The sequence below is a fragment of the Neodiprion pinetum genome, chromosome 3, assembly GCF_021155775.2.
Source record: "Neodiprion pinetum isolate iyNeoPine1 chromosome 3, iyNeoPine1.2, whole genome shotgun sequence".
Classification (NCBI taxonomy): domain Eukaryota; kingdom Metazoa; phylum Arthropoda; class Insecta; order Hymenoptera; family Diprionidae; genus Neodiprion; species Neodiprion pinetum.
This window is the reverse complement of record NC_060234.1, coordinates 34,174,408-34,187,970: the sequence shown is the minus strand read 5'-3', so window position 1 is coordinate 34,187,970 and position 13,563 is coordinate 34,174,408. Positions and strand designations below refer to the sequence as shown.

General features: G+C 40.9%; 1 protein-coding gene across 3 annotated transcripts; it reads left to right on the top strand.

Moving 5' to 3' along the window:
• Nucleotides 1-22: 22 nt before the first annotated feature.
• On the top strand, nt 23-5,294 carry LOC124214139 (uncharacterized). 3 transcript variants are annotated; one of them, XM_046616207.2, is made up of 13 exons: nt 23-168; nt 327-461; nt 535-627; nt 704-868; nt 927-1,061; nt 1,152-1,387; nt 1,446-1,586; nt 1,687-1,778; nt 1,871-2,102; nt 2,190-2,411; nt 2,575-2,796; nt 3,016-4,746; nt 4,825-5,294. In XM_046616207.2, exons 1-13 carry the CDS (start codon nt 72-74, stop codon nt 5,068-5,070), a joined length of 3,747 nt encoding a protein of 1,248 aa, XP_046472163.1. In that variant the 5' UTR covers nt 23-71; the 3' UTR covers nt 5,071-5,294. The 3 variants fall into 3 exon arrangements, with proteins under 3 accessions (XP_046472163.1, XP_046472162.1, XP_046472164.1); XM_046616206.2 differs by having other exon boundaries at nt 2,575-2,859; XM_046616208.2 differs by lacking the exons at nt 327-461; nt 535-627 and having other exon boundaries at nt 24-168; nt 2,575-2,859.
• The last annotated feature ends 8,269 nt before the right edge of the window (nt 5,295-13,563 follow it).

Here is a 13,563-nt window from a genome sequence, read left to right as displayed (position 1 = left end):
GCACGTCTGCGGAGACCCGTGTTCTCTCTAACCGTTAGTTGAAAGCTGACGGTTCACCCCGCGAGTTCACGATGTACCGAGATGTCCTCGTACTCGGACTCTCGATATTTCTCTTCGCGTTTACCGCCGATATCGTTCGATCATCCAACAACGATCGACTCAAGGGAGGTAAGAGAGTGATAAATTGATTGGGTTATTGGCCTCGGTGAACGTTCAGTGGTTTTGCGATATCGCGATATCCATTGAAATTGCAAAGGCGCTTGTTTTATCCAAGTGCAAAATTTTTCACACGACAACTCGAACAAAGTGCAATTTTTTTGTAACAGGAGAGGGGAATTCTAACTTCTCAAAACCTTGTGCGTTCGTGCGATGCGACCAGGGTGAGAATTGCGTGAGTCGGAAATTTTGGTGCAAAAATCCACCGTGTCCCATTATGCACTACTGTTCTAAAACGCCGAGAGGTAATTTAAGAGGAAAGAAAGAAAAATTGAAAGAATGCACTGTTTACCAGAGTTATTCAGAGCTTCTTTTCAGAATCACTGAAAGGGCCGATTACTTGTGAATCCGTTCGCTGCAGCAAGGGTTACATTTGCCTCGTCAAAGTTCGCCGATGCCATTGGGATCGGAGTAATTATTTTCCGCTCTTCATGAACTGATTAAATACACAACTAAATTAATACAAGCCAATTATGAATCTGTACAGGATGTACACAACAAGCAGCACGCTGCGTTTCTGACCACGAATATTACGACGGTCCAACTTCCTGCGCCGATTTTCATTGCCCACCCGATCATCGGTGTATCTTGCGAGAATCCAAGTGCCCACATTCGCCTTGCAGGTTGCTCAGAAGTTGCGCCAAGAACAAAGGTACATAGTGCATAACAACTTCGTGAAAAATCGTCTTTCATTCATTTTCATCGCACAGATGTTCAAGCCTGGCATGCTAGATGCAGAAATCTGGGATGTCCTTCGGAATATGAATGCTTCCTGCGAAGACCACCGGACAACTGCTCCTCCTCTGATCACTGCAAACATACGCCTGACTGCACAAGTACAAATGGTTAGTTTCGACTTTGAATTTGAATCTCTAGAAAATTACCCAACGCTCAATGAAATTGTGGACATTATTCCCTTCACGTTTTCTTGCCAGTGAATGAGGTCCCATTTAGCCCAGGCTGTCGAGGCTGGATTTGCCCCAGAAATCAGGAGTGCTCAGTTATCGTCCAGGACTCCTGCAAGCTTGAGCACGGTACCGAAAACTGCGAAACAACCCGTGTCTGTCGGGAACCACATGCATCCTCCGAGACGATATCATCACCTTCTACGCGACTTGTTCCTCGAGCACCTACTGCTGTGAACAATGTCTGGCAGTTGAAAACCCCTGAGGTATGCCTCAAGGTTGATAAACTTGACAAGAGCAGTGAATCTATTCTAAAAATTTTAGCCGCCGACTCGTTCAACTGTGGATGAAGGCCTGTCGTTGATCGTAAGGGATACAACTCTGCAAGATGAAGATGGAGACGAAAAAGTACAGATGACGCGGCAGAAGATCGGCGGAACAACCACGACTATGTACCCAACTGTGGTGAACGGCTTTTCTACCTTCAAAATGCTCAGTTTTTAATCAAGACACAGTCAAAACATTCATCCAGAACACTATTTGCAAATACGATTTGAATTTCAAGGTACCTCCGATGGAGACTGCAGCTTTTCCCAGTTATCCTACAACTGTGTCAAAGGTTGACTCTAGACTAGCTTCCATTCCGAGTCAGACGAAGTAAGATAAGTCCGCTTATTGATACTAATCATGGTACTTTGAATTCAGGGTTTATTTCAGTGAAAATGTTATTGTTTTTCCATCCGTGTTAGGTGTCACTGCAGCAAAAACACGTATTCGCTACCCAGTGGACCAATTTATCAAGTTCCGGTCTACGTTAAATCGCCTGTGATCAAAAATGATGCTGATGTAGAAAAAGTCGTGCATCCACAGCAACCGATCGCTCCTTCAATGACAGAGTGGCTTGACTATCTCCGTTTAAAAACGGGTTTAGACGCCATCAAAATATGGGCCAAACATGCTGAGGAAAACGTTAAATATGAGGTAAATACCGCGATACAGATTCGAAGCAGCATAAAGCTGCTCCGACAGCAATACTTATGCATAGGAATACTTAACGCAATATTACAGTACTTCAAGGAATGGCTGGAATCTGTGAAAAACAGTCTGGGAAGATTGAAATTTCAAATCTGGTTGAGGGAAGTTCGAAAATTAACCTCCGATAATCCAGCCTTTCAGAAATGGCTCCTAAAAAACGATGCGATTCCTGAATCCACCAAACCCTACAATGAGGACGATAGCTCTATCCGAAAACCTTTAGTGGAATTTCCAGTGAATACGGAAGAAGTACAGGTTAATATACCGGAAGCTTATGAAACTATGGAAAGCCCTGCAAATAGTCATAGAGATTTTTTTTTCTTCACATTGGTTTTTTGAGAACGTCATTGTGCATTAATCGACTCTGGCGTTATATGAAGTGATGTATTTTTTCGAAATTTGTTTATGTCGATCACAGGTACCAGTTCTCGATAAAACTCAAACTTCACAACATTCGAAAGATACAGATAATGGAAATGATCCTGCGGATAAAAAATCTGAACCTGGAATTACTCAAAATATTCATGACGATCAAGAGCTCGGGCAAATTCAAGATCAAAATCAGCTAACTCCAGTCGAGAAACAGTCCAGAAATTCATCCATTTCTCAAGTTGAAACTGAGAGCAACGATACAAGTTTGGTAATGCCAAGAACGGATGTAGAAACGACAACGAGTAGGCCAATACCCAAACCACGTCCTAAGGTGGAAGAAATCGATTCCTTTGACTCAAAAATCCACACGCTTGTTGATAAATATTAAGGATATTTTAGACTGACTCGAATTTGTTGAAAACATGTACTCTCAATTACGTAGCATGAATCAACTGGAATTTTGAAACTAACGCACTATAATTTTCAGAATAACTTCGATCCTAACGTGAGCACAAATGTTCCACAACTATTTTCCGTGGATCAACAGAAACCAAGTCATCTCTCGAAAAAAAATACCGGTCACCCGAGAATCAATTACGGAGAAGGTCCTTGGACCGCGTACCATCAGGATTACTATAACCTAGGACCAGATTCAGATATTCACTCAATAAAGTTAAAGAACGATTCCCTAACGGAGTCCAGGCCACCCAATTCCACGTACCGTCATCAACCACAGTCATATAAGACCGATAACAATAGATCGGATTCCGGTTATTCGACTGATTTGTCAGAATCGCAGCTGAATATCAAGAACGACTCAACTCAGGACAACTCAGTTGACTTTGCAGCACGAGACAAGAACTTCGGGAAAGATCCCAGGGAGGATCATCCGATAAATCATTTTGTGCAGCTTAATAAGAGTAACGAGATCCTTCCAAGTAAAAATTACCGTCCAGGTGAAATGTTAATACAAGAAATTTACAGTGCCGAGAATGATTCGACGGTTGGTTCTGGATTGAACTCATCAGTGCTACTGCAAAATTCCACCAACAATATCAAAACAGGGGAAAACACGAAAGCACCGGGTGTGAAAATAAACGATGTCGTTCCCTTTCAGAATATACCTGGTAACCTATCGTTGGTAAAAAGCAATCAATCCAGCAATCACAGTGAACTTGATGTTGATTCGCCACGTAATGGGGCGAAAAATGTCGCACGGAATTTCACGGCACAAGAACCCTCCACGGCAATGCTACTCGAACATTTTCCCCCAGAGAATCAAACAGAATCACCGGAATTTCCGGCGCCACGCCAGGACTACAAAACGGTTCATCAGTCGGACCACAAGGTTCCAATAGCCCACACGTATTCTCAGAATTCGTCAGCGGACGTTGGGGTGCAAACGAAAGAGGAAAACCTCACGAAGACATTCGACTTGTTTGCCCCTGTAGCAGATCAACTCCATATAACGTCGCCGTGGGACGCGGTGCAAGTCCTCGGCCCTAAAAAAAGAACTTACTATGCTCTCATGAGGTTTCCGCTGGAACGAGTCAACGACCAGCTACAAATAGTCGGCTATCCTCTAATCGTGTCGACGACCTCATCTATCGATCAATCTGATATTTTTCACTACAATGCGGGGAACCTTAACTCACAGCCTCAGCCTATATACCTCACGCAAAATTCTGAACCCCATGTGCCTCCAATCCCTTGGAACCTAGTTTTGAAATATCATAAAATACCCCATCGTTCACCTACGAGACAAAATTTAGATGAGGTGGAGGTTGGGAACCAGGAAGAACGGATTGATTTGAAAAATCAACCGGTCTCGGCCCAACAGGTACATAAGAAAAATGCACATACCGAGCTACACATTCCTCTAGTAAATTCTCCGCATCTCAATGCACCCATTGAGCTACAAGTACAAGATCTTGGAAGATGGCATCGGTTAGGTACTGTTCAGCCTACGCAATATCTACGAAACAAGGTGAAGAATATTGAAAGAGAATACGGTGGTGGTCCCAGCATCCCTTACAATGTAGAAGCCACTCAATCCATGGTCGATATGCTGACTAGTGGACCACGGACCATGACAACTCCCAACCCAATGCCATCGATCTCCAATCCGAAACCCTCGGAGGTAGCAGAAATTGAGTATGATCAGTATGAGTGCGAAGAGCAAGGACTCACTCCATCTCCCACCTTGGAAACCAACCAGGTAATAGTTTGGCTCGTGATATATCGATGTGAAAGGTCAACATGTACATATAGTCTCATTATAGTTTCTCTTTTCTAGAAAGCTTTTGCAGCAGGAGATCCTTACAGTCCGAATTCGGCAAACTACGATGCCGCGAAGTATTACTACGAAAATGGTGATAAATATGGATATGACGACGGACCCTTAGGATATGACGACGGATACTCCGAGCAGCTAGAAATCAATGTAGCGGATTACGGTCCTGAGTATTACGATGGGGAAATCACACAGGGAATTATAATACACAGAACTGCCGATGAGGATAAATCGTTCTCTAAGAACTGATGTCACTTTCGATGTTTCTCTTGAAATTGTTATGCAATTCAATAATAATATTATTGCTAATCTATGCTAAATATACGTGATGAAAAAGGTGGTGCATGTGATCGAGGTAGCGATACGTAACTCTTTCAAATATGCACAAAAGTTCGCAACGAACGACTTTGAAGCAATGAAACCGAGGAAAATAGCTATAATAAACCATATGCGTGACAAACTTATTCCTAATGTATTTTGCGTCACAATTCATTGGCGATGAGTTCTGATTTCTTGAAAACAGTTTGATCACTCAAAGTAATCGCAGTACCTAAACCGCCGAGTCACGGCTGAAGCGTTCGTTTCTTTGACAAGTTTTTACACTGAACAGCGGTAAATTTTAGTCAAAAAAAAAAGTAACCTTAAAGTTGGAGCAAAAGTCCCAACCAGAGCAAATTTGTACGGATCAGTTGGCGATTAATACTGGCGAGAATGAAAATTTTTCCGTTGATTCAAGTCTCGTTCTTTTTGAGAGAACGGTCGATTGACTGATGAAGTTTATGTCGAAACTCCGACTTGTTTTACCTTTTCTTACGTATTACTCGTCCTGAGTGGCCGGCTTAAAAATCAGTATGCGAAACAGCGTATTATGAGTTTCAGGTAAAATCCCGCAATTATTTCAGTTATTGTCACTTGAATTTTACTAACTATCACAGTACACCATAATTGCAAGAAATGTTCCTTCAAGTCTGTAGCAATCAATTACTTTCCAGGAGATATTCAATGGCTGCTGCAAAATTTGCACATAACAATGGAAGAGTGAATTGCGGTGAAATTTGAAAGCCAGCTGTCTGCCATATGAATATTAATTTTACTGCTTACAGTGTTGAAGCACAAGTCAAAGAAATACGGAAGCATAACAATTGGCCGCGGTACACCCGTTATTGCCAGGAATGTGAAGAAATTCATACATACAGAGTTCTCGAGATATATCCGCATCAAACAAACATCAGCGAAGTTATGAGTGATCGAAAAAGAGATTTTGCCTGGCATCTTCGTACGCAGTGTGCAAAACAATTTTTCCAGTAAAGGTTCACTCGTCTTTTCTGTGGAAAAAATAAAAATCGGACCGCATATCCGCGATATTTGTCGACCAATTTAGAAGCGATTCCGGATTCCTAAACGGTAGTTTTTACGATTACACAAAAATATAATTGAGCCATCCAACTGCGGTTAATTATTGACGCTAGTTTTACGCTGTATTTCTTGATTCTTGTGAAAATTGTATTATAAGTATGCAAACTGGTTTGTACATCCTGTGCCAATACGCTTGCACAGCAATACGAAATTCTTTCTATTGTATGCAAACGACAAAGCAGGAAAGTCCAATGCGCATATTATTCTTAAAGGCTGATAATCCAAACTGAGGATGTACATTCAGCGATTAGTGCTGGGCAATCCCACTTATTCATCGATCATGTTGAACGGACCTCACGGAGCAGCAAAAGATAAGTATGGATGTCTTCACACAGAGATTCTTAAAGATAATTTTGTCCAGCAACGTGTATAACCAGGCACTCGTAAAATAACTATGACTCGAATTGCGTAATATGATCAGACTAACGAATGTTCACAATCGTATACAGTCAACGATGAAGAATATCAATAATTGAATAAAGTAAGTTTCTGCTTTGTTGTATCCAATAGAAATATCTATTTGCACTTCGTCTTGTTCAGCACTGTTAAGCAACACTGAAACACGACGAATAGCGGTAAGCAACCTGGAACAATATTCGGCAGTGGTCAACCAGAGATTTAACGTCGCCAAAAGTGAAGCGAAATTTAACCAAGGAAACTGTTTACTTTTTCTTACAGTGTGATCAGTGGCCCGTGGTCGGCGGTCACGCCATACTAACTTTCGACATAAGTAAGATGATAAGTGTTTCTTTAACGGTAGCAAAGCTTGCGCACGTCTTTCTTACACTGTGTTTCATACATCGACTTGGGGCTCTAATCGAACAATAATTCATAATATTCAGTTGAAGCGATTAATAATGACGAAAGGTGCGTCAAAGTTTGTAACAAGTACAATACGCGGATCGAAAGGTCATGTGCGCAGACTATAACTAGTTTCCTTAGTCACTGTCACGTTCGGTTCTACGTTGATCGTAACGTGAATGAAAAAAATTATTCCAACACTTTGTCTATTCATTTCTCGATTTCCAATAATTCTGTACAAAATTTTTCTGAATTGCAAAAACGTGGCAATGTCCAATATCCAGGCAGGAAACTTGAATTACTTGATTCAAGTTATGAAAGTTACACGTTCCTTGTACAAATTTTCAACATACTAACTGCAGGAGAATGAGAAAAAATTCATATCCACCCAAAATCGCAAAATAATCACTTTCGTTTACACTGAGGTTGATAAGCCTCCGCACGAGAATAAGTGCATAATAAGTTGAACTCGTGCAGTTTTGATTAACGGACACTGATTTCTTTCGATTAGGAGAAGTTAAGGGTTCTATTATGTACGTATAGAAAGACAAGTAAAGTCCTTCGGAGAACGATGTCGCAGGGAAATCAGTCACACGTCTTTTAGTTATTTACTGTAACGCCACGTATAATTTTATGCTTATTATTCCACGCAGCTTATAGTTTCCGATAACATTTTTGTCCCCCATTCAAAGATTCTAACTTCTCTTTACATCCTATTATATTCGGCATTTTTTCTCCTTTTTTTAAGATCCATCCCGAATGTTAGATAAAACTTTTTCACGAATGCCAGAGCTCTAGTTACGCTGAAGAAAAACAGTCGATATTACGATGTTTGATGTATGCTTAAAAACTATCAAAACGGTAATTCATAGGTATAAGTTTATTGTGACACTGTGTTTGTTTAAAATAAATTCTTCGACCATGATACGTAAGTCGAAGTTAGTAACCCTCGGAAGTTTCAAACGGTCGACTGTCATAGAACCTATCGTTAAAATTCGTATCAAATATATTATTACTGCACTCACACGAATCATATTCGTCCGTACAACAGTACCATAATATTATATTCACGAGTAAAATTTGACAGGCTTTTATAATTGAATACTGTGATTGAATTTATATCCTTTGAACAAAACATATTCGCGCAAAGTGTACTAAAAGCATTCTAAAAATGTGGGTGATGATAAAAGTTGACGACAACAACTTCACTCATTTTTGCAGGCTTATTGTGTAAGGCCGTCTGGGATGGGAAAGGTAGATCAATTTTTATTACTTCGGTGATTCAAGGTCAGTTTGTTATTAATCCGGGCAAAATTCCCGATTACGTTGCATGGCTCAAGTTTACAAAATAAATTATCAATACGTGCGGGCACTTGAATAGTTAGTTACGTAAAGCTATAGCTGATATCCGATAAAAAAAAGCCCGTTTGAAAACCAGTTTGCCAGATTGCGATTATTCATTTTGTCTCTGGTTAATTGATCGGGCTTTAATTTATGCAGTAAAATGAAAAAGACCATCATGGATAATCGTCGACTCTCACGTACCGCTGCAGAAGCTGCGAAGAAATCTGGTGATCTTCTTCGATTCCAGGAAAGCCGTTATTTTGAAAGATCCTTAAAATGTATGTATAGTGTCTGTGAAAGACCGTTACGTAATAAAAATCCAATCGAATGACACAGGCAACTCGAATTAATTTATTCCACTATCTAACTGCGGCTTGTGTCCAGATTCAAATCTATACGATCGTAGAAATCCGCTACACACGTCATGCATGTCAGAAATTTTGACACGGGCACGTGAAGCATTAAAGTCGTGCCCACTTCTCTGGTAAATGAAAAGTGAGATTAAGAAAATGCTCGATCAAAGCTTCATTTGCAAGCACTGATCCACTGAAATCTCAGGATCAAGGTGAACTTATTGGCGGGTGGAAAAGCCTTGTGCTTGCTCTAAATGCTCCTCATTGTGAGCTGGTTCCGCAGGATAGAACGAGTACATCGCTGCTCATGTCTTTTCGCAAATTGAAAGAGTTATCATAATGGTCATGTCTTGGTTCTCCGGTTGGTGACAACGAGGCCAAGGCACGTTCCGTGTGTACATTGCTATAATTACGATTTCGAATTGAACTGCTAGTAATTAGCATGCGGATATCGTGTCATATAAAACTTACTGTCAGGAGTTGAAGTCTTACAGTTGACATCGGTACATTATAGTCCCAACTAACACTGTAATTGAAAAAATCTTGTGGATATAACGCCAGGTAGTATGTAGATATAATAGAACGTAGCCTACCATTATAATAGAAATATCCTGCCATTTAAGATTGCAAAAACGTTGAAGAGGAAGAGGCGTTACACGACTGGAAATACTCGACACTTCCACAAGATCTCCGGCAGATTGGAACGGCATCAGACGTTGGATTCTGAAAATTGGAAAATCCAACTCCTGTTCGCACCATTTGAATTTCTCAAAGCGCACCGACTCCGGCATCGATTACTGTCAGCCTGCAAAAAGATAGACGATACGGGCCGATTATATTTTCCACAGAGTTCTGAGGTCATGACCCCACTACATTTCTTTGTGATCCAGTTCCCTTGAGAATTTCCACCCCTGATATTAGGGGGTATGGATTGCCAGACTACCACGCATCCTCTGCAATCCCCAAGGCATGGATATAGATGTACAGATGTCTCTCCCGAGATCCCCACTCTTGGAATGATTACCAATGTGAATCGTACAAGCGCAGAAAGAACTCTTGAGAATTCTGGGTAACCCTGATAAATCCTAAATCTTATCTCCACTGTGAGTAACGACGAAGATGGTTAAAAAGAAGAAAAGCCCGTTCGCCAAAAGCTCAATATGGATTTGACGGTGAGTATAATAGGCGAGTAAATAATCTTTTTATTTATAATACTTTGAGTGGATGTTAATGGGTATGGTCTTACTAAGTCAATGCAATCGATTAATACTCAGAAGAATTATCTACATGGTTAAAAGGTCACAGCCATTAGCTGGTACTGATGAAAAATCTTCGGATTAGCGGAATGATTTCTCCAATGTGCTTCTGTCGTTCAAGTCATCAGAAATCCCGCATCCGCAAACAGTCTGAATACCAAGCATAAGACGTAACAATGAAACGGACAATCGTGTGTTATAAGAAAGCAAATAATGATCACAAAGCGATCCACAGAATGACGAAATAGTGAGGGATTGATCCGTCCCCGGGTTCGGCTTGTTTTCGGCCCAGCTGGAACAATAACTAATATTCGAAACGCGTCCTGCAGCCCCGTGAATTCGTGGCGATGCAAACTTGAAATTCACGATACGTAACGTGATCAGGTGAAATACCCGAATCTATGTGTTCATCGATTTCTTCGTAAATGAGCTAACTTGATCGGCGTGTCTTTTGAAAGTACCCGGATAAAATCGGGTGGAGGTCAAAATTCCAGGAAACTAGAAAGTCGACTGGTTGAAAGCCCGAAATTTTTTAGGTACGAATTTTGAAATTACGAATGATCAGTGTACCAAAAAAAAAAAAAACAAGAAATTTTCATTGTCAAAAATCAAAGTTCAGAAACCGCAAAATTTCAATCCGCAAGTCGCAGAAGGACCAGAATCCCGAAAGGCCGAAATACCGAATCTTCTGTGAATTCGGAATCCATGAATTTTTTCAACCGTATGCTGGTTTTATCAAGATTATCTCATTGTATTCGACAATCGTCTGTGTTATCAAAGAAAAAAAGAACGGATAGGAATAGCCACCATGTTTTTAATAACATTTAAACGGTACATCTTTTTCCTCGTACGTTTAAATTATTCAGGACATTATTAAATCGTGTCCGACATTCACGTACGCGGCCTTCCGTTACTTCACAAGCGTAACGCCAACTATTAACTGCAACTGGTGACGTAGGAAATAATAAATTTGTTTCCGACGTTTTGCAACCGTTCGAGTCTTTGGTCAGTCGTTATTGATAAATTCGGATTTGTAAATTTTCGACGAAGACACAAATCTGACATTCAAAAAGTCGACTTTTTGACTCCTCGGTATTTTTGCAATTCAATATTTTGCCCATCCTCAACGAAAAATATCGGTATAAATTTATTTATACAATTTTGCGTTAACAATGTTTATTTTTCTACAAAAGAACTTTCCGTATTTATGGTCTTTGTGTGTTTTCAACTGTCGGTAATTTGACTTACGTGATTTCGTCACGCGAACAAATGCTTATGCTTATGTTGGGATACGAATGTTGGGGTATATTGGGAATCCCGGTGTTCGTGCTCACTTGAAATTTATGTCGGTCTGACTTTTGACTTTAATTATGCGAAGAGTAAACACTTTACCATCGACTATCAGCCAGCTTGCATCTCGTAATCCAGAATGCACATATCCCAAAGATTCATACCGCATTCTATAGCATTTAAAGCGTGAATGGATAAAAAAAAATCATGCGAAAGCGTAGCGCGAACATTTATCTACCGTAATGTGAACTATACGTGAATGGAAATTGTCTGTAAAGGCTCATAAAAATTTAAAAAAGAACTCTCCGGAATAAGATACAAGAATAGCGCAAGTAATCTCTGAAACGACTTGCCTGCACATAACGTCAGGTAGATTACCGCACGGTTCTTTTTAAAAGAAAGTAAACTATTAGGTTGAATATGGCGGGTAATTACGAAGCTATGCAATGTGTAGTGATTCCCGAACGGCGCTTTCAGCAATTAGGCGAAAAGCTTACATAGAACCGTCCGTCTATGGCCGAGTATAATTACACGCGTATTCAATCTTATCCTTTGATTATCAAACCTAGTACTGGTAGTCGCGGCAGCTGGTGTTGGAATAATCTTTCATAAAGATTTCCTTTCTGTAAAAGAAAAAGAATGCTCGCTTCTTAGTCTTACATTTAAATGAACAAAGAAATGTGGATAATCTAAGTAGTAATTATTCGTGCGGGATAATTATGCGACAAAGTAAAAAACTATAATTTTTATAAGAAAAAAAAAAAAAAAAAAACATAGAGAAAAAACGAAAGAAATTACTAAGGTCAGTCTCGTTAAATACCTCCGGCACTTTCGTAACCGCGTATTTATACCTGTACACATACTTCAGAACACCGGGCAAACGCGGCGAACCATGATTCCGATAATGCTGGTATACATCCAAAAATTGATTGCTTTAACTGGCTATTCAATCGCTTACGGCTCACGCCCTGTCACGCCGATGTATTGGCTGTAATTATTTTTAATAAGGTCGGTAACTGGCCTTCGTCGTTTCCGTGCCAAAAAACATACAAAAAAAAAAACAAATGCAAAAAGATTTAAAGTAAATACTGTGAATTAGAGCAAATACGCAATAATTTGCAGCATAAAAACGAAGCGAATGACCGAATTCTTTTTGTTTGTATTCGAGGGAAAATACAATGTACAAATCAGTAAGTTGTCAATGTGTGAAAACATATTTCGACAATTTGTAACACTTATGCGCTGTAAGACAACCCCATTTCGTGGAAACCGGTTCATAAGGTGTGAATCGGAGTAAGACAAGACGTTAAGCCGTAACGCAACTATCATATTATAGCTGTGATTTTGCAGGTCAGTAAGTTGCGGTGAAGGTAGTGGTGATTTCTTAAAAATACAGAAACACCCCGGCGCTCATGACCGTGGAACCCGTTCACCGGCTAAGGTGTAAGCATCTGTGTCACTGTCGTCGAATAACGTGCATTATATACCTGGTATCGAGGCATGGCGGGTATTTCGAGATCGGTTGCAAGGAGTTGGTCCGTATACGGCAAACTGCGGCGCAACGCTTTTCTTTCAATAGCCATTCGTTCATACCTAACAATCATCCATAGTATTAAAGTTCTAAACCAAAATTCGGATGTTCCGATGTTCAGAAAGTGACGTCACCCAAAATTTTATTTCTCTTGACGTCATCGATCTATAGTAATCGTCGACGACGAAAATCAGCCGAATTCCTCAGTCTAGAAACAACCGCGCGGTAGAGCGGACGGATGAGAATCGCGCTCCGCAGAATTCGAGTGGTGCAACTCGAGTTCCAGGACAAGCGCTCCGTAGTTTCTATGCTCCAGGTCCGCTACCTGGTGAAAATCGACTTCAGGGACAAGCGCTCCATAGTTTCTGCGCTCCAGGTCCGCTACCTGGTGCAACTTGAGTTCCAGGACAAGCGCTCCGTAGTTTCTATGCTCCAGGTCCGCTACCTGGTGAAAATCGACTTCAGGGACAAGCGCTCCATAGTTTCTGCGCTCCAGGTCCGCTACCTGGTGCAACTTGAGTTCCAGGACAAGCGCTCCGTAGTTTCTATGCTCCAGGTCCGCTACCTGGTGAAAATCGACTTCAGGGACAAGCGCTCCATAGTTTCTGCGCTCCAGGTCCGCTACCTGGTGCAACTTGAGTTCCAGGACAAGCGCTCCGTAGTTTCTATGCTCCAGGTCCGCTACCTGGTGAAACTCGACTTCCAGGACAAGCGCTTCGTAGTTCCTGCGCTCCAGGTCCGCTACCTGGTG